This window comes from Chelon labrosus, assembly GCF_963514085.1.
Source record: "Chelon labrosus genome assembly, chromosome: 9".
NCBI lineage: Eukaryota > Metazoa > Chordata > Actinopteri > Mugiliformes > Mugilidae > Chelon > Chelon labrosus.
The window spans coordinates 22,539,893-22,560,599 of NC_140359.1; the positions used below are offsets into that span (position 1 = coordinate 22,539,893).

Genomic DNA, 20,707 nt, shown 5'->3' on the forward strand with positions numbered 1-20,707 from the left:
AAACGGAACCCGATATGTTTTATACTTCAAGATGAAATGTCAGAGACTTTTACAATTCTGGATACAGAATTGGGAATAAATCTTATATCTCAAGGTGTATTAGCTGCAGCGTTGTGAGTGTGGACTCATTATTTAATCGTTCTGATAAAGTATTAATGTCATTTATCTGAAAAAAAAAAGATTTCTTTTATCCACATTCTCCACCCTTGATACAATATGTTCCATGAAACACTGAACATGAGCCTACATACTGTAAAGTAGACCTTTAAAGTGCATCAGCCAATCAGTTGCTCCATAAAAACTGCGAACACTGATCAAAAAAATGCATTTTTAACATTAATACATCATCTCTTTATATAAATAGAAGCTTAAATATTACACATTCGCTGCTTTGGACTGGAGACCTGACCAACATGCACCTTGCCTCATGCCCAATGACAGCTGGCATAGGCTGGCAACCCTCCAGTGGACAAGCAGTTACAGAAAATGAATGAATGAATGAATTATACATCTGGGAAAATTAGCAAGGTTTAACAAATCTTTTGGGTTCCCATTTGAACCACAGATGAGCCAGACGCCCGCTAAAGTTGCCACACAAGCTTATAAATCATCATATTAACATGCAAAAACATCAGAAAGTAAAAATAGAGGGGGGAATATAAGCAGTGGTGGCGTAAAATAGACGCTTGATATGTCTGGACATGTCTGTGTGTGTGTGACACATCCCTGTAAAGTAACCCTAGCCGCTGACACCAGCCCCTCCATCCACCAAACCAGTTGTCTCATTCCCGCGTTCGCACGGTTTGTTCCTTCGCGGCCGCCGTACGTCATTGTTGACAACAAACATGGCGTCCTCAATGTCACTTCTCGGCTTGGGACGTTTATCTGCGATCAGTGCAGCTTCTAAAATGTTCCTGAATCCTATCAGGTAATTCCATATTAATTGTTTATTAGTTTTACGTTCGCGACCGCCACTGTGAGTTGAGGTTATGTGAATTATTTAACTCCCCGAGTCGACGAAGCGACGAGGCCGTATGTGTGCATGTCACAGGCTAATAAGTGGTTGCAAGCTATTCGGCGTTAGAGCATTTTAATAAAGAATGTGTTGAAGTTTCTTACCCTTATTGGGCATGATATGGGAGTTTACACTCGTAGCTACTGCCTGCCTTGCTCGTGGATTATTTAAAATCACTGAGCTGTTAGGTTACGTGAATGTCCTTAAAGCACTTGGCTGGGAAGCTAATTGGCTAATGCTAAGTCGAGCTAGAAATCTGTTTAACGGCTAACACAATTAAAACGTTGCTCTACAAAACAGTGCCTGCATACCATTACTAATACATGTCGAGACGGAGAACTTTATCTAATAAGACGGCTAATCAGAAAGACTGGGTCCCCACACCTCATTTTAGCACAAACGTTTGACTGTTAGCTGTGAGGCTCTTGTTAGTGGCTGCAGGGAAGCTAACAACTAGCATCATAACAACTACACTGTCGACACATGACATTTTTTAGACATTTAGACGTTTTTCAATGTGTGTATTGAATGTGCACTTAATATTTGGTTAGTCATCAAAGCATAACTGCACTAAAATTAATAAAAGATTTGTTTAATTGTCTCCCTCTGCCCTGTGCTGCTCCACAATCCTTACCCACTGTGATCTCTAAAGTCTCATCTAAACATTTCTATCCTACAGTAATGTCAGAGAGGCGAATATATCCCAAATTAGATTAGATATCACCCAAATCATCTACAGTAAATGTGCTGGTGCTGTTCGCCATAGAGCTGGGAGATGATTCACATTTGTTACTGTGATTTTGGGGGGGGTAATAAATACTTAAACAAACTAGTGCAAATATTTGCTGGCAGAGAGAACAGTTAAACAACTCAGAATAGAAAGTGCAGGACATACTTTACAGAGCTGTTGCAATAGGTTTTAAGACAGTTTTTGTCTACTTTGGGGCGTCGTTTTCCCTTTACAGAATAATAACGACACATATTTTCTCTACAATATACGAGTGCATGCTTCCTCAGCTTTTATAATTAGACATTTGCCTCATCATTCATTAAGGTTTTGAATCAATGACAGGTGTGCTTTATGTTGTCAAAAGTTCAATGGTGTCATTCAAAAACTTCAATTACGGGATTGGTTTCATGCCCCAAATGTGAATTAATAATAAAGACTCTTGATTACAGTAAATAGAAGAATTAGGTGAGTAAGCTAGTGTTACTTTGGGTTGGAAAGGATACAGGAGCGCTGTGAAGCCCCGCTAGACTCCTTTTGTTGGCCACGTTAGATTAAATGAACTGTTGTCTGTGGCCAGACACGATCTCCAATCTGGTTTTTAAAAAAAAAAATGCTCTACCGCTCTGTGAGGACGTCCATGTACCGTCAGATTTGTTGTCAGGTTGTCCATGCCGCCTCTACATTACAAGGGCATCAGCTGTGTCCTTCAAGTGGACGAGAAAGCAGTGCAGTAATAACAACTATGTGTCCACAGCTGTCCTCTCTGGAAGGGAGTATCATTTAGGCCTTAACCTCTTTGAAGCTTCTTTTTGTTAAGTTAGACAAATATACATGAGTAGTTTAAGAAACTGTTGCACATGGTCCTCATTTGAGAAGTAATAGATATAATTGAGGCTCAAATAAAAATACAAGACAGTCAGTTCTTTTTTTATTTGAACAAACATTTGATTCTTCAAATATGATAAGTGTCCCTGGCAAATGATGTACTTCTTCAGGAGACGCAACAAAATGAAAAATAAATGACTGATGATCATAAATAATCATATTTATAAGCTGAAACCAACAAGAATTTGGCATTTTTGCTTGGTAATGACTTGAAGTAATAATCAGAATTGGAAAATATTAATTTTCTATTGTATTAAAGAAACAACGTGGTTAAACAAATACTTTTTGTCATCATATACAGATATACAAGTGCAGTCTATGTGTTTTAATTCAAGAAAAGACAGATATTTAGTTTTAATTATTACATATACATAGAATATTAAGGTTTTCTTTGTGCTATTCTTTACTTTTTAAGTCAAATGTACGACCAGATACTGTAATCGGTATTCTTAATGCATTTGAAACAAACCTAAAATTTGTGATCATCTGGTCATTATGTGGAATATGCTCTCCCCTGGCTGAGCCGTGATGGCACATCGCTGTGTTGTGACAGGACACGGCTGCACTTTCACAAAGAGCCACACAGTCCTCGCCTGACAGTTGACCACAGCCAACATTAAGCACGTCCTGTCATTAGGATGAGAGCGAGAGTCTGCCAGAGATTCACCAGACAGAACTAATAGGTGGCGGGGGGATTCCCTCCTTGCCGGTCGCTTTTTTTCCCCCCCCGTACCCTCGCCCCACCGCTTCCTCCAAGATAGTCAGTGGTTGCAGAGTGGAACTTGTTTGTGTAATCTACGTCTTTGTCTCTTGTGTGCCTTTGGTATTTGGTTCTGTGCGCGTAATGTCTATCTAATGGTTTTCAGGTCTACCAGCACATCCACATTGAGGCTGGCAGAGAAACCAGGACAAGGCACGCAACTTATTACAGTTGATGAGAAATTGGTAAGAATCCCTTCCTGTTCAACGTGACACATGGATTTGTGTTTGTCTGATCTACTGTTTTCCCAATTACTCTCCTGGAAAAAGCTGTGAAAAAACTAGCCGAGTCTGCTGCCAGAATGAGCTTGGTCTAGACAGTGGGCATTTGTAGCAATATTATAGTAATTGCAGGTGGGAAATTAGTTTAATAGGACAGTGTTTGTTGCTGTTAAAATTCAGATAAGCTTTGATTTCAGCAGGAAAACTCATTTGTGTTACGGGACATTGCTTTGTGATCATTAATTAATGCTTTATACGGTTCTGTCACACTGGCTAATGGTATACAAAAAAGTATGTATGTTAAAATGGTGCACAAAATGAAGAGTTACATAAAATAAGTGGCCTGCATCAAATAAAATACATGTGGCAAGTGTGTGACAGACGTGCGTGCAGAGACGATTGTATCCCAGTTTTTTTCTCTCCGCTCCAAAGAAGCTCGGAGACAGTATTTATTTTTTTTAACCCATCATCACCGTGCAAGGACAAATTAAGTGTCCCAGCTGTACCTGTTTGTTGTTTCGACCTATTGTGACTTAACCGAATCAGTATGTTCGCATGCAGACACAAAACCAGCGTACGAAGGAAATCAGGACGAGTTAGCAAGAATTTTGAAGTATAGACATAAATCAACAAATGCGAAGCGGCGGAAATGTCTTCAGACTTTGAGGAGCTTCTTTGATCCCGCGCCTCCTCTTCTGTAGCTCATCCACTTGCCGCCATTCACATGCGTAAAAAGATGAGACGTGGGTTTACTAGAGCTGAACTGACCTGCTGATTCACCAGATAGTTGGCAGAAAATGTGTAAGTCCATTGTTTCGGTCGTTTTGCCAGCAGAAATTCCAAACATTCACGAGGGCCGCGTCTTCTGTCATCGCGGTTTGCTGCTTTCCACTGTTTCACGTCGTTCTAATCCGTGTCTTTGGGTTGTGGACGGTTGGTAAGACGAATCAAGCGAATTGTAGATGTCCCGTCGCACAAGATGTGTCTCGCAGAGTCTGCTTATCTTCTGTTTAGAAATTCTTTTTTTGTTTTCTGTGTCTTAACAGCTTGTAGAGTAGCAGATAGAGCAGTGCAGCAGTGGTTGCAGTTATAGTAGTTATTGTGTGTGCCTTGTCAGTGTATATGTAGCACAGTGGGACTAGGAGAAACAGTATTTCACACCTCTCTATGTTTTTAATAACATATTGCGGGACTGACAGTAAACACGACTTGAATCTTGAATCTAGGACATTTTTTTAAAATGAAAATTGTTAAATTTTCGTTAGTTGCTGCACATCTGGTCACAGTAACTTAACGCAGAGGAACGGTACTAAAATTTCTGCTGGAAAAAGCTGCATTTGCAAACTTAATTTCTCACATGCATGATGCTTATGACTGTAACCAGCTTATTCAAGTGTATGTAAAGGCACCAAATCATAAAATCCCTTTAAAGTCTAGGCCGTATCGTCTATGGCTTTTTTGTGAGCACTCACTCGGACTCAAAGCGAAGCTCCAAAAGCACTTTTCGGTTAAAAGCATGCATGCAAGCGAGTTAGAAAAGCTTCGTAAAAAACCAAGTTCACAGGTCAGCAGGTTACTACGCAGTCACTGTACATAAATACTTTTTCTGTAAATGTTGCGGTATAGCTGTATATGGCTTTACGGCTTATTTTTATCAGACAGGGTCTTTGGAACTTCTTTCATTAAGTGCTGTTTCACAGCCTGAACCGTGATAACGCATGCATTAGAAGTGGTCAAGCTTAGCGATGCACCAACCGTGCTTTTGAAGTTTATGTTTTGTCATTAAAAGACGTAGGGGTTGGAAGATAACGGGAGAACGAGGGAGTTTTGGGGGAGAATGTGGGAGTCTGTTGTGGACATGTTTTTTTGAGAGGGGGGGGTGGAGGGAGTGTGGGCAGCGTCGGTGTGCTTTTGTCCCAGACCAAAGCTGGCCATACTGGCAGACAAACCTTTGGCTGGGCGGAGTGTCTGTCTCTGTCCTCTCAGTAGGGGCCACTGAGAGGAACAGCAGAGGAGAGGAAAAAAAGGGCCTCTAAAAAACGGGGAGGGGGTGTGAAAGAAAAGAAGCTTGCATGGAAAAAAGTTTGTGAGACACCCTGAGACTCACGAAAAAGACAGTGGCCACTTCAGTGTTGTCGGCCACAGAGGTTCCTTTGTGGCACGCTGTTGCTGGCGACGGCGGGAAGTACTCTAATGCTCACCCAGACAAGCCGAAAAGAGAGGCCCTCAGCTGTTTACAGTACAGTGGTCTCCGTCTCACATGGAAGAGGGCAACGAGAGCACTCTCCCTTTTGGGCATTCAGCGTATGTCAGCACGCTAGTCATTCATCAAGCTGCCAATAAGTGTGAATTGCTTTCTGGTTAGACCAATCAAACAAAGATCTCGATCCACAGAGGGGTTATGCCGGGTTCGCACGCTGTCTCTCCGCGCACAGCTAGCTACACAACGGGCGGTGGTGTGCTGCGAGCCGTGCGGTGAACATTTCTGAATAACCTCATTTCGATGAGGTTGCATTTTGAACCGGGCAAGGGATATTTTTGAATCGGCTCCAAAAAAACGCTGTCTGAATGTTCTCGTGACGCTCTTATCTTGTCCTTGGTTCTCGTCTGTCCAAAAAATGCAAGCCTTACAGTAACTCCTCTCTGTCTTGTTTGGGCCGTCTCTATTACAGACTAATTTAGGCTGCAGAGGACAAGAATCTCCTGCAGGTCAAAAATTGGGACTGACTCATTCTGGAGGATATTTAATTGAATTTGTGGACGTTTTTAAAGCACGGCTACAGACAGAAACGTGATGTTTTGATAATTGATTGGCTGCGATCAATAACAGCACGGATGAGCCCCCAGAGAATTATCCTCTCATCACATTTCTAAGCCGTATAGAGTGTTTATGGCAGCTCACTTAAGCAAATAAAGTCTTAAAACCGTATATACACTACCTGTACAGCAGTGAAAGTGAAATCTGGTTCCTTCTTCTTAAGTGTAAGGATTTCCTGTTTTTGTTTGCGGTATCTTTCAATCTTGTTGGTCAGATATGAGTCTTTGGTCTTTTCTGTGCCCGTGCACCAACATCAGCTCATGCTTTTAGGTTGTCCCGTCCCGATATCTCAGGAAACGCCTTGAGTGAAATTGAAACGTCCACTCGGGCTCAAGGATAACGTGATTAGAGTTTGGTGGTCAGAGTCGCCGTGACCTCGCAGAACGTTTGTTTTTTTTGGCCGCAACTCCCAAGAATCCATACGCTAATAAGTGTCGAACACGAGTCCAGGGAGCCTTGTGTTCCTGTTGCAGTCCACACCGAGCTCACTGGTGCCACGTGACGGAGCTCTCTATCTGGTGAAGCAGCGATATCAACCATTTCACCAGAAGTACGTGTAATACTGTACCTTTTATTAATTCCCTCCACAGATTTCTCCTCGTATATTACAGAAGTCTGCACAGACTTGGCAGGCACAAACCCCCACAACACGGCACTTAGAGTTTTCACAGAGTTTGAGATTAATGTTTTATGAAGCTACAAATAGATTAAATAATTAGAATAAGAGTTGGCTGCAGTCATTTACTTTTCAGTAGTTTACTTTTCAGAATTTCACAAATGATGCCAGATAAAAAAAAAAAAGGACCTGCGTGATAGAGCTCCAGTGCCTGAAGCGGTTCCCCCGGAGTGCCCATGCTGACCTGCTTTTGTTTGTAATTACTGTTTGATTAAGCATGCTGGGCAGCTCCCAGGGTCCGGCTGGCTGGCCACTGATACACAGCTTTACACGGAATGTCTGTGACCTCAGTCAATTAGTCAGGCCGGCCTTTCGCTTTACTCTCCGGCCCCTCTGCAGAAACAACCGCAGTTATAACCATAACAGCTGCCTCAATATGCAACACAATATCTCCCACTTATGCCTGAGTGTCTGAACGTTTACTCCTGCTCCAGCCGCGGCCAAGTGCGCTCCCTCTCTCCACATAAAGACAACACCGTAATCTTAAAGCGCTTGTGAAGCCGTGTTATAGAGTTCTCTAAAGGCACTAGGGTTTTACGAGACAGAGGAGGACAGTTATTAGACTGCGGGGAATTGAAGGGAAAAGCAGGGAGGAAGACGGGGAGAGGAAGAGAGTATTAAATTGGTAGGACCACTCGCCGCTTGCCATGTTATGTTTGCTAATGTGAAATCTTTGGTTTCTCGCAAATTCAGAGCACAGGGCCCGCTTGGCAAATGACATCACATCTGGTCAAAAGATGTGGGCTTTTGATTGCGGCGAAGGAGTCGAGTCTGAGGGCCTGTTGTTGGTTGTTTTTAAAGACCTAAATTGAAATCAGGTTGAAAGATCCCGTGTCTGACAGTCGGGATCAGACGTCCCGATAAATAATGACTCCAAGTGTTTTGAGAGTGTCAAAGAGCCTTCAAACACTGCAAATGCAAACGGATATTATCTCCCATATTGGACAGGACGTCTTCTTCAGCATTTGGACGGGACAACAAAGACCCGGGATGAAAATAAAAACCCATCCATCCCAGTTAGGATGTGTTTAGAAGTGTCAGTTTAAGTCTGCAGCACAGAGGTGAATATTCTCTAAGCCTTTCTAGCCTCAGACACAGAGTGACCTACGGTGGAGCAGACCACATTCACCGCCCCACCCTCCCCCCTTTTCTCTCCCTCTCATCCTCCTCTCCCACCCTTCCTCCCTCCTTTTTGCCGCACATAGACAACGTAAGTGACTGTTTTGTCTGGTTGTCCTCTCCGATGCAAAAAAAAAAAAAAATCTCTTGTCTCTCGGTTTGGAGTAGCGGGTCAGAGGATGTTGGTCTTTGAAGAGTGCCAGACAAGAGGCTTTATTATGTATCATCCGCTAAATAGTATTTCATTCATTAACACTCTCTTCCATAGAGACTAAGCCTCTTAAGAGGACTCCTCAGCTCTGTCGGAGCTGGGTAGTTTTAGGAAGTGTCTAGCTGCTAAGTGTTGTGTTTGCAGGTTGGATAAAAAAACAAAAAACGGGCTCGCTGCTTCTGTTTGCCGTCTCTCCAGTTTATTCATTAAACATTTTACATACCTGTTTTGGTGTTAATACCATCTCAAGTAAATTAATCATAAGCTTTTTTTGTCTTCAGTTCCAAAATATCATACAAGTAGTGATCAGCTAACTGCGTCTGGGTTTAAAAACTAAGATCCAATATCGATTCTTAAAATGCTCGGATAGATTTTTTTAACATATATATATTTATATGTCGTTCCTCAATATACTCGCTGTTAGAAATCTTGTTGTGGTCTCATAAGACTCAAAACATGACAGAAGCTACAACCCAGAGAGCACCGTCAGATCTGATTTGGATTTTAAGACGTATGACTGCAGAGAAGAGCTGCACAAAAGCAAAGCCATACGCACAAGGTACTGACTCGAAGTGAAATATTGTGCACAAATCTCTGGAGCCAATGACGACATTAGTTTCGCAAAAAAATAAATCTCTTTCATGATTAAGGAGAATTCATTTGAGACTAAAGTAACTTGATATGGAATTGAATCAAATCTAGATATTCATCAGTTTACGTTCATATATCACCATTGCACACTTTGCTTGATTCATTACCGTAGTTTGACGTTCCTAATGAAGTCCATCACTTTTTATTAAGTGACATTTGAGATGCAAGCACGTCTGCTTCCAGCGTATCCATAAATGACCCCTCCTCTGTCCTCTCTCTCCCTCCGATCCTCACCAGTACGTGTAATGTGAGATTCAAGATGACCCTCGTGCCAGCTGCGTCTCATTCTCCAGTGTTGAACCACTCCCACACGTAGCGGGCAACATAATATTTGTTTCTATTAGAGATGACCCCTGCGTCCTATCAGTAATTGGCACGCTTTTTCCCCACTTCAAAGACGTCTGAAGGTGGGAGTGGGCGGAGGCTGATGAGTGAGCCTCTTGGTCTGGGTGTGAGCTGGACAGTGGGGGGTTAAGGGTGATGTGTTTGGGCTTTCAGCACATGCTGACTCAACATGATTCAGCTCGGCTGACCTTGTGACCCCTCTGGCTGCAGAGCTGCACTTTCGGCATACAGGTGTCCATGCTATGCTACGATGGTCCGGACTGTACTTGTGTCGCGGCTGTCACCGTCTCCATAGAAATGTGATGGTGACGCAAGAAGTGTTTTGTCTCAGGCAGTGATGCACAGCCATCTTTGTTTGTTTGTCTCTCTGTTTACTTGCTGCACTAACAGGAAAACACACCGTGGGCCTCGGTTTAGATTTGTAAGCCCTAACAAGTCTTACAAATTGGACGTCAGTAACGTGATGTGTTTAGACAATATGAACCTGTACCTGCTCTTTTTAAGGGGCGATATAAAAGCACATACACTGCCCATAGCTGCCAGTAGTTAGACATAGGACACTGATAGATCTGAGGCTATCGCATAACTTAAAGCCTGGAGGATCTTTGGAGAGTTCACTTTCCTCGTAAGGTAGTAAAACTTTGCAAAACACAGAAAACGTCCTTCAGGACTCGGTGTTAATATCACAACTCCATGTTTTCTGTGTCCCGCATACACTCACCTTTCTCCTTCTCATAACTAATAACTTGGTAGTCCAGGATCATTGTAACAACAGATGTGAATTTCCTTTTTTACGGTTTATTTTATGTTTAAAGTAATATATTTTTCTAAATAGGCACAGAGGGAGTATCCACTGATGGAATGAAAGAGACACGGCTATTAAGTTCACTAAGCGAATGAACAGTAGTGTGTTCAGGAGTCTTTATACCCATTTTTACGTCTTTGTCTATATTTTGCCAAACCCTAGGGTGCTCCAGCATGAACCGCTCTTCAAGGCTCCCCGCATTTTCATCACAATTGAATTAACTGCTTAAGCAAATTCATATGATTTGTATTATTTTACTTGAACACTTTCCCAAACGTGCATCCAAGAGTGATATGTCTGATGTTCATTTTTCAGGGAAGCCACTCTTTAAGGTAAATTACATTTGCTCTCTTGGCTAATACCTTCCCTGTACAGAAATGCGTAACATACCACAAAACCCGCGCTTTTCTTTCTTTTTGGATCTGCAAATGATATCAGAAAGAGTATGGAGAACATATTTTACATCACCGAGCCGGGGAAAAAACTGGGTTTAATATTCCTTTGTTTAAACTGTGGGAAATGAACTGGAGGACATTCACCTGCAAATCATCTGAAACTGACAAGATGTGCTAAACGATACGGGAACGGTGGCGGCTGGAGGAACACTTAGAGAGAAACAGACATCCACGCCCCACCAAGCGCTGCCTACATCTCCACTTCTTTAGAAATTCAAATGGAGAGAGGTTCATTGGTAGCCGGAAAAAACAAGCAGGCCAATTAGAGCTCTGTAGACGGGATGAAAAATATGGACGCCGCTGTTCTGTGCCAGAGTCGAATACAAACATATAAATGTTTTGGTCCAAATTACAGAAATATAAACTCTTAGATTCATGTATTTGGACAAACATTTCTCATTGGTCAAGGCTAAATGACCGGCCTGTCTTGAACAAAAAAAAAAACAAAAAAACACAGAAAACAGCGTGAAAAATGCACATTCCTGGCAGTTTACTTTGTAACCCGAACACCGCCGTACTCTACTGTGATCCTTGTGACTATAAAGGAGAAAAAAACCAGCACTGTCATTATTTTGCTGCCTTGTTTGATGGCGTCTGATAAACCTTCGAACTCGTGTATCGGTTACTTGATCTGGACTTTCAGGAGTGCGCAGAGAAAATACTCCTTCCTGCAGTTTTTCCAAACTCCACGTCTCTTTGTTGTTTACGCAGAAATCTTCCATCCCAGGTCTCTGTTGGAGCATTAGGGGTACCAGCTTTAAGCATTCTGGTGGGCCCAGCGGCCCCACAGCGACAAGCCCCTATGCTCTTTATCTGGCACGTAGCCTGGAGGTGTCAGAAATATCGACACGCTTTCACGTGACGGAGACTTTGCCAGCCGTTTTCCCCTGTTTCTTAAGCCCGGCATTCTGTCTGCCCAGCCAGGTATTGTAGGGCCCTGTGAAGGCCCTGTGAATAGTGTCAAACTTGATAGTTCTCATTTCGCTTCCTGTACATGGCAGAAGAAAAAGTGCCCACCGTGTGGGTTTTCCTTTTGTGACGGCCCTCTCTAGTCTTCCTGGGAACACACCACATTCCAGCACAATCATTCCCTTTGTGAATCTGGGTATTGTGGGTGAGCCTGTTATGCCGATAACCCTCCCAGCCTTCAGTGTAATGCATGCAAGTGTCATAGAAGTCTAGACTCGTATTTTTTTTTTTTTTGCAAACGAGGCCAGATAATGTGCGGAGGGGTTTCAGTGATTTGCCGGTGCTTTTGTTTTGACACATCCTCCCTCGATCGTGAAGGACCTTTTGTGCTCATCTGCGCCCGAGACGTGATTTAAGCTCTGCTACATCTGGACAAATTATCGCACCAATTCACCGTACACGGGGGCCTCATGTGTCAGTTATGGTTTATGTAACGTACATACGCGTAACCATAGTATGGCCTGCTAATCCCAAGGGTGTCATCTCTAACGGGTCTCGGAGAGGGATTTTCATGCGTCTATCCCACACAGAGCAGGGCGCAGAATGCCAGCCTGATTTAGATTTCTTTCTCAGTTTCCAAACGTTTAATTGTTTAATCTATTTTTAATAGCTCTTTGTCTTTTCTCCCAGGAAGTTTATCTTACCTCTCACCTCTAGAACACAGATCTATTGAAAACGAAAACCTATATCGTGCAGAAAGCGACATATTCAAACAGTTCTGATTACCTGCTGCAGGCTCCAGGATGTAACAAAGCCTGGCATCTCATTTTGTTGCTGTTTAACACTGTCTTGTGTGTTATTGTGTCATGAACCATTACCCCCTTTGGGTGAAGAGAACATGTTTTCCTCCTCTTTGTGACAAGAAGGAATTGTTAAGGTTAAGTAGATAGGGCAGCCGGAAATAATTACCAAGCACTTGTGAAGTCCCCACCCGCGCTCCCCCCCTCCTCCCTTTGTTCGTCTTTTTCCTTTCACTTTAACAGTCTTTTCAATGTGCAGATCTTGTTTATGATTAAATTCGGTCTGGTCTTGCCTCACAGCACGGCTAAAAGACGTTAACGCCGAAACAAGCGGCAGTTTTAGCTGTTGGACCTTTAATTTGCCGGGCGTAAATACCATTGGAAGCTCCTTTGCTTGAGGGAAGGCGGGCTTTTGTGTGGGGAGTTCATGCAAAATGACCCCCTTTCTACAAATCAACTGGCAGATGACAGACAATGATGAAAATTTGATTCTTTGAAGTTGTAATGGCCATTGAAATGTGTAAAATTCTTGTATTGAAAGGAGAGCTCCCTGGAGAGCCCTCAGTCTTGGGTGGCTGCTGCCTGCGTGCTGGGAGGTTCGTCTGTGTTTTGTCGCTGAATTCCCATTGCTTGTTTGCTAATTCCCTGAAGAATTGGACCAGATTCTTGATAGGAACTTGAAGGGGCTCCAGTTGCTCAGGAATATGCATTTAATGCGCCCGCACAGGCCCCTCCTCCCGCAATTGTGGCGCTGGCCTACTTTCTTATAGATGGTCCGGAATAAATCATCTCATGTATAAGGCATTAATTTCATCAGCCTATATGAATGACAGCAAAAAAGGTGGCTATTATATATTTGTTTTTAAGCCTCCTGTATTGATTTGTACGCTCTAGAGGAGCGGTGTCAAACTCGTTTAGGGTCCGCATACAGCCCAGTTTAATCTCAAGCGGGCCGGACCCGTAACACAACAGTATAGTATCCTACGAATAACGACAACTCCAAATGTTTCCCTTTGTTTCAGTGCAAAGAATGTACATTATGAAAATGTGTACATTCAATGAGCTATCCTGTTACAAAACATTTTATAACGACCTGCAATTGCAGTTAAAGTCTTCTACGTAATTTTTGCCCTTTGCAAATTCATGCCGCGGGCCAGATTTGGCCCAAGGGCCGTATTTTTGACACCTCTGCCCTAGAGTCTGCAGTGAGTTCAGCTAGGCTCTGTTGGGGTTCCCTAACATTAGCCACTCTGGACGACCAGTATCACCAAGAGGCTCAGTTCATCCTTGTGTTGACCTATTGAGCAAAAACAGTGAAACTTAGCTGAAACGTTGTAGCGACAAAATCGCTCATCTGTCAGTTTGTCAGATCTGATTGGTCAGTTGAGCTGTTGGTAGGTTTTAATGCCATCCTCTGAAGTTGACCACCTCTGGAGCAGGTTAGCTTAAGCTATCCAATCCCGAGTGCCGACACACTGAGGATACATTTCAGCGATCTGATCTCGGACCACATTTGAAGGCGGTCCGCGACGCCTTTGACCGCATTCCTTTGATAGTGTGAACGCACAATGAGTCCTGGGTCACATTAAAGACCACCTGCTCAACAGCGGTGCTCTTGCATAAGTGAAGTTTTGCCTCATTCTTTAAACAAAAACACACGACCACTATTCACAGTGTTCGGCTGGGAACCTTTTGGACATGGCATTCATTCATGTGGATGTTATGTAGCACCCACCTAGACCAGAGCAGGCACCCCCACCCCATAGCAGTGACACTCCCTGATGGAAGCAAACAGAACCTACTACAGATAGAGATCCATTATCAGTTATATTCTACTGAGCTACGCATTTGGAGACACTTATGTGGCCCCTAGCATCTTTTGTGGTGGTTTTATGATGCTGTTTTACTGAAACTTAACACAAAGGCTAAAAAACAAAAATGTGAACAAGTCGTGCTCGGCCCCATTACATGATTTTCGACATTTACAAGCAACACATTAAAAAAAAAAAAAAAAGTAGAACACCAAAAGAAAGATTCATACGTAGTTGTTCACAGTTGAGAACTGGCAGAAACCAAAATACCCCCTGAAACGACAATTAAATTGCAACCCAAACTTTTTTTTTTTTTTAACAATGCTTAATAAAACATGTTCACTCCTTGGATTTTTTTTTCATGTTTTATTGTTCTTCAATTGAAGATATATTTTTTGATCCCACAATTTAAAAGTGGAAATAAATCTCTGTAGATTGGTGTGGAGCACAAAAACATAAAACATAAATCAGCTGATTATATAACTAACGTTTATAGCCACCAAACATTTTCCTAACCCCATTTAATTTTTTACCCAAAGAACATGTCGTCAGAGCCTAAAGTTGTATTTATTAACACCTGCATGCTCACTTTGCGATGTCCTCACGCGGCGCGCACATGCATATTTTTTGCATGATGTTCTATTCTTTGCTCGGAGAGAAAAAGTGAAGCGAAAGTCAGAGACACACACATGGAAATAACAAATAAATGGGAAAGGATTCTTTGTTTTGTTGCCAATTAATTATCTGTGAATCATTTACTTAATTTTTAGATTTTATAGACCGGTGCAGTACCTGCAGGTTTGCAAATCAGTAGCTGGAGCAGGGCTAAGGTTTGCATTTCGTTCTATTTTATAACATTGGCTTCAATCAGATGAGGTCAAATCTTAATTATAGTGCCTCTCTATTATTTAGATTACGGTAGCCACAACATTTCTATAGGGTTATATTTTATAGTCACCAGAAATAGTTCACTTATTAACTCGGTTTCTTGCAGTTGATATATTTCCCTTCTTATTGTCTCTCAGGACATCAGCACCGTGACAGGGGTCCCGGAGGAGCACATCAAAACTCGCAAGGTTCACATCTTTGTGCCCACCAAATCAGCCATGCAGTCTGGATCTAACAGCACCAAAAAGTGGAAGATGGACTTCGACACCAGAGAGCGCTGGGAGAACCCGACGATGGGCTGGGCCTCGACGTAAGCGCAACCTTTTTTGTTATCACGGTGATGAATATGATATGACACCCTCTTTCTCAAGACCCTCAGCATAAAGTTGTTGGATTTTCACTGCGTTTTCTTTTTAGGATACTCGAGTAAGTTTGTGCGGCTAACAGGTGTTTTTGTGTTCTAGGGCTGATCCTTTATCCAACATGATGCTCAGCTTCTCCTCCAAGGAAGACGCAATCGCGTTTGCTGAGAAAAATGGTAAAGAACTTTTTCAAGATTCATCTAAAGCGGGAAGAAAATGTAACTTTTAATGCGGCGCCTCCACAAATCACAGCCAGTCAGTTGAGTTTCGGCTTTAAATAGCCGACAGTTTGCCGTTGTCGGGCTGTCGGTGAGCTCATAGGTGGGAGAGATCACTTTGAATGGCTGTTAATAATTAGCAAACCAGTGCCAAGTGTAAAGGACACACATAGAAGTTTCTTCTCCTTTTGTGTCGTAGTCCAATCTGAACATTCAAATAAATTATATTTTCACAACACCATGATCATCTAAAACGAATAAACTATAGACCAACTCATCAGCATCGCTCAGGAGAGCACAGCGCTCTACGACAGCTGGTGCATCTTCCTAGCCTGTCAGCTAACAGTAGCTCCCATTATGAATAACAAATACAAGCTACTGCCCCCTGCTGGTCTGAAGAGTTCTTGTATTTCACATAGGCACAGAACGTACACCTATCAGCCAGAATAGACATCAGCGCCGGTGAAGTGAATAACACTGCTTATTTTCGTACCATGGCACCTGTCAGTGGGTGTGATATATGTGGCAGCGAGCGAGTTGATGCGTTAGAAGCAGGACAAATTGACATGTGGGAGGATATAATGTCTAGACGACTGTTGTGGTTCAGTGCTGCTCCAAAATTGCAGCTCTTGTCGAGTGTTCCTGTCAGCAGTGGTCAGCATCTATCAACAGCGGTCCAAGGAAAGAAAAGCTGTGAAGCAGCGACATCACTGATGTGCATGTAGGGAGTAAGGTCTGCTCTGTATGGTCCAATCTAACAGACTGTAGCTCAGATAACTAAAAAAGTTCATACTGCTTCTGATAGAAAGGTGAAGAACACACAGCGCATCATTTTTGTTTTGTGTGGGGCTACGTTACCACAGACCAGTCAGGGTGTCCATGCTGACCCCTGTCCACTTCCAAAAGTGCCGAACGTGGGCGTGTTGGCATCAGAACTGGACCACGTAGCAATGAAAGAAGGTGCCGTGGTCTGATGAATGACGTTTTCTTTTATGGGGATGGCCGTGTGCTTCGCTTAGCTGGGGGAACACATGCTACCAGAATACAACCCTTGGTCTGCGACAACGTGCAGGTGGTGGTACTTATCAGCGTAACATCCAGGTAAATCCCAGCACCCAGGTTTCCCAGAAGAACATTACATCGTAACGAAACCCTTAACGGTAATCTCTTCAGAGGTTGGTGGTTTTAATCTTGTGGCAGATTGGCGTTCGTGCCAGCTGGCTGTCGATTGTAGTCCTTGTGGGTTGTTCAAGTGCAGCTTTCCGGACACGGGCGAAGTTAGGTGACGTCCCAGTAGGTAGTTTGGTGTGCTTGCACCTTTAACATGATCATCACCACCATCATCCTGGGTTTAATCAGCAGAGTCAACAGACTGTGGGTTACATTTTAAGTGAACAATTTAAGTAAATTTATTTCCTATGTTTGTGGTACTGTTAGACGCTAAGTACTGTTGGTATTCCTATTTCTTACCACTACTGAGGTCATAGCCGGTTTTTGCAGCACTGACTGCATCAGGAAATTATTGGTTTGGTGCAGGAGGAACGACATTCTGTGCATGTTGATCCTGTCTGAAATAAATAAAAAAGACCTCAAAAAACTAACAAAAGCTACTGGAAACATCTTGAGATTTCCCTTAAAATCATCAGTGACGCTAGGTTTAGGGTTAGTCACTTCAAAGAGGGATATTCCAGCGCTCATGGGCGGCTACCACCGCAAAGACACAGTCTCCCTCACTGAGCTGCCTCAATCATGGAACAGTTAATAGCGGTTGTTGTAAGGCCCTAAGAGGCCTGGATGTAGCCCTATCATCTGGAGCACTGCGACTTTTCCCTAACCTAACCCTAGTTATAACCGTAACCCAAGCCCTAGCCCTGGTCCTACAACCAACCAGAGCCATATTGTTGTCAACAAATTCAACTTCTGTGCACTTGTATGATGTGTATGACTACTCTTCTGTCCATCACTACATAAAGCCCACCCCAAACGATTTGATTGGCAGATCCTTTCCAGGGCACAGTCAGTTCTGCTTGAAAAATGTTGTGGACGGGAGAAGTCAGGTTTGGCTTCTAGGCTATCCTGAAGGTAGAGTAGGGATAAGAGAAGTTAAATAAATCAGATCTTTAGCAGTAACTCTTTGGATATAGACATTATACTTGTTGTTTTTTTGTTAATGTTCAGCTTATTCAACCATCAAAACCAGCGCTGTCATCTGGTGGTAATGATAGTAGTAAAAAAGCACCTGTTAAAACACCTCTTGACAAAGTGTAGGCCTCGTAACAAACTATTAAACATTAAGAGAATCCTTTTGATGGGCAAACACGATCATTAGACAGTTGAACACAGGCCTGCGTTAGTTCAACCTGGACGATGTGGTTTTCTGTCTAGCAGCAGTCAAGTTCACTTCGACTCAGAGAACTGAACCATCTGGAAAAGTTTGTTGAAACTAAGCAAAGGAAACTGGCTTACTCTGTTTATTGCACCATGAAAGCGATTAGAGGCGTCCTGACTACACACAGCCTGTTGATGTCTACAAAACACCTCATTGTGGTTGGAACTCGTCCAAAATGAACATACGTGACGTTCTGGCCTCCCATCGCTTACTCAGATGTTTTCATTTCAGGTTGGAGCTACGACGTAACGGAGAAGAGGTCCTCAAAGCCCCGGGTGAAATCCTACGGAGCAAACTTCTCCTGGGACAAGAGGACCAGGAGGTCTGCTAAGTAAACTGAAGATACCCATCTGCTAGTCAGCTTGACCTCCGTTTGTCCCACGGCGGACCTGTATCATTCTTGTCAATAAATGCAGAATTATATATGTGTAAACCAAACATTTGGGTCATTATCGCTTTTATTCTTCAAACACTCACCTCATTACTGACTACCTAACGTAGCTCACGCGATTAATGAAGCGTTTGTTCTCTGAGTCGAGTTGTGCAACAGCAAAAAAAAAAAAAAAAAGTAAGGGGGACATATTATTACAATTAGAACCTGTTTAAACACGGGGATAAATATATCTGTAGGCCAAAACCAGGGACATTTTTCCTGTGTGAGTGTTTGTTTCTATCCTGTTACCCAAATTGTTTCAGTGTTTGGAAAGCTGCACAACTGGAATTTAAATAGGAGGTGGGAACAGTTTTTTCTTTAAAACATCTGCGCTGTGCAGCGGGGTTACCACGTCTTTCATCAGCGTCGTGCCAAACTGTTAACCTCCGCTGCCTTTTAGAGGGACCTGCGACGTTGACACTGATTTTGATTTCTTTTGTTTTTGCGGCCAGACATATTAGAAGTTTTTATGATTACAGAACTGCCAGCCACATGAAGCTAGAGCTGCAACTGATTACTTTCACTATCCATTAAACTGAAGACTGGTCTGTTGAATTACCGCTGTGTTGTTTGGTTCTGTGTTATGTCACAAAATAGAAAAAAAAAAAAAAATGCCAAAGGCGACATTTGCAACCAACACGCCAGGACCCGAAATATTCGATTTACTATCGGCTACGACAAGCAGAACGGCAGCAGATCCTAAAAACTAAATAAGAATCTAGAAGATGCTAAATATTGGTCATCACAATAATAGCCGGTTAATTTCCTGACACTTGTCGTTGCTCTGCGGCCTTTAACTGGAACTGGTGAGCTAATGAATACAACATGGCGTGTCGTTTACGCAAAATATTTTAGCGCTTAAGTGGTAACGTCGTGAGAGAAGCACTGCTAGGTAACCGTCTGCATCCAGAAACCTCTAAGCCTAATGTTGCGTTAACACCATGGTTGGTAGCGTTGGCGCCATTTGGTTGCCGTCATCCGTTTCAAAGTTAAGCATTGAAACAAACGCATTTGATTGGTTGTGTTGAAAACTTTGATAGGCACGGCCTAGCGTAATGACGGGACAGTGTCGGCCGTTAGTATCACTTCATATCAACGGCTTCCATTGACAAAGTAATCGTAGCCTTTGTTGTTTCAACGCTAATGTGAAGACTACATGACCTAATGGCTAACCTAATGTAGGAAGTGCAAAGTGATGTGTATTTAATGTTTGGCATGCATCACATCTAAAAGACATCTTCTCTATAAGCCATTAAAACGGTAACGTCCCTCTGGTAGGATACGTTCTGCAGAGATCTCTGGAAAAGCCATAACTCCCCTGAAATGTCCAGCTATTCACACTTGACAGCGCACTTTTTGCCAGCGCTTGTTTATGGTTCTTTGTGCTCGTCAAACAGTGGTGTTGCTTTGCGCAGAGTCCCCGCGCTGCGTGACTGCACTGATATTCACACACCAATCATGGCCGCCTAATTGCTATAGACCTTCGTTAATTATCCACCGCATTGCAAATCTCTCACAGCCTTGCGCTGGCTATTTGTTTTGTTCTGTCACTCGGCACATCAAACGCGCCGATCTGATATGAGCGTAATGGTCCATCTGAACAGCAGGACATGAATGACAGCATGTGTTGCTTTCCCCCTTTGAAATCCCATCAGAGACGCAGCGGGGAAAAAACGCTCTTGGCACAACTTTGTATCATAAAAGTTGAAAGCATTCCACCCGTCTTGGCCTATAAGCGCAATAAATTACGTGAAATGAGAATGGCAGCGCAGTGGCATTGTTCGAAACCATCATTACAACGCAAACATCAACGATGCAATTGCTCTGATCAGTCCAGCCGTAAACATTGGTTTGGAGCGTTGGGTCGTACACACAGTCCTAATCAGCGTGGTCTAGTGTTGACACTGAGAAAATGTCAGGTTCGCAAGGACGCAGATAACCTTCAAAATATATCTGCATTACTCGGTAACAAGACCCTTGTCTCTTAATTGCATCTGGTGCCATGCAATTTGGTGTAACACCAAGTTCAACAGCAACATCTCTTCCCAGAGTCGGTGTCAGTGTTACTGTGGATGGTCTACAGACTTCACTGTGCAATGAGAGCTTCTCATCTCTATGCAGAGACATCGGTCTCCGTGCACAGGTGCTTTCTGATTTTTTTTTTTTGTCCTTGACATTTCTCTGTCACGTCCAGGTAAGTTGGGAT

General features: G+C 42.9%; 1 protein-coding gene across 1 annotated transcript; it reads left to right on the top strand.

Moving 5' to 3' along the window:
* Nucleotides 1-600: 600 nt before the first annotated feature.
* On the top strand, nucleotides 601-19,895 carry ndufs4 (NADH:ubiquinone oxidoreductase subunit S4). Its single transcript, XM_084551663.1, has 5 exons — nucleotides 601-928; nucleotides 3,497-3,575; nucleotides 15,237-15,409; nucleotides 15,564-15,637; nucleotides 18,300-19,895. The coding sequence occupies exons 1-5, from the start codon at nucleotides 846-848 to the stop codon at nucleotides 18,401-18,403; spliced, it is 513 nt and encodes a 170-aa protein (XP_084407789.1). The 5' UTR covers nucleotides 601-845; the 3' UTR covers nucleotides 18,404-19,895.
* The last annotated feature ends 812 nt before the right edge of the window (nucleotides 19,896-20,707 follow it).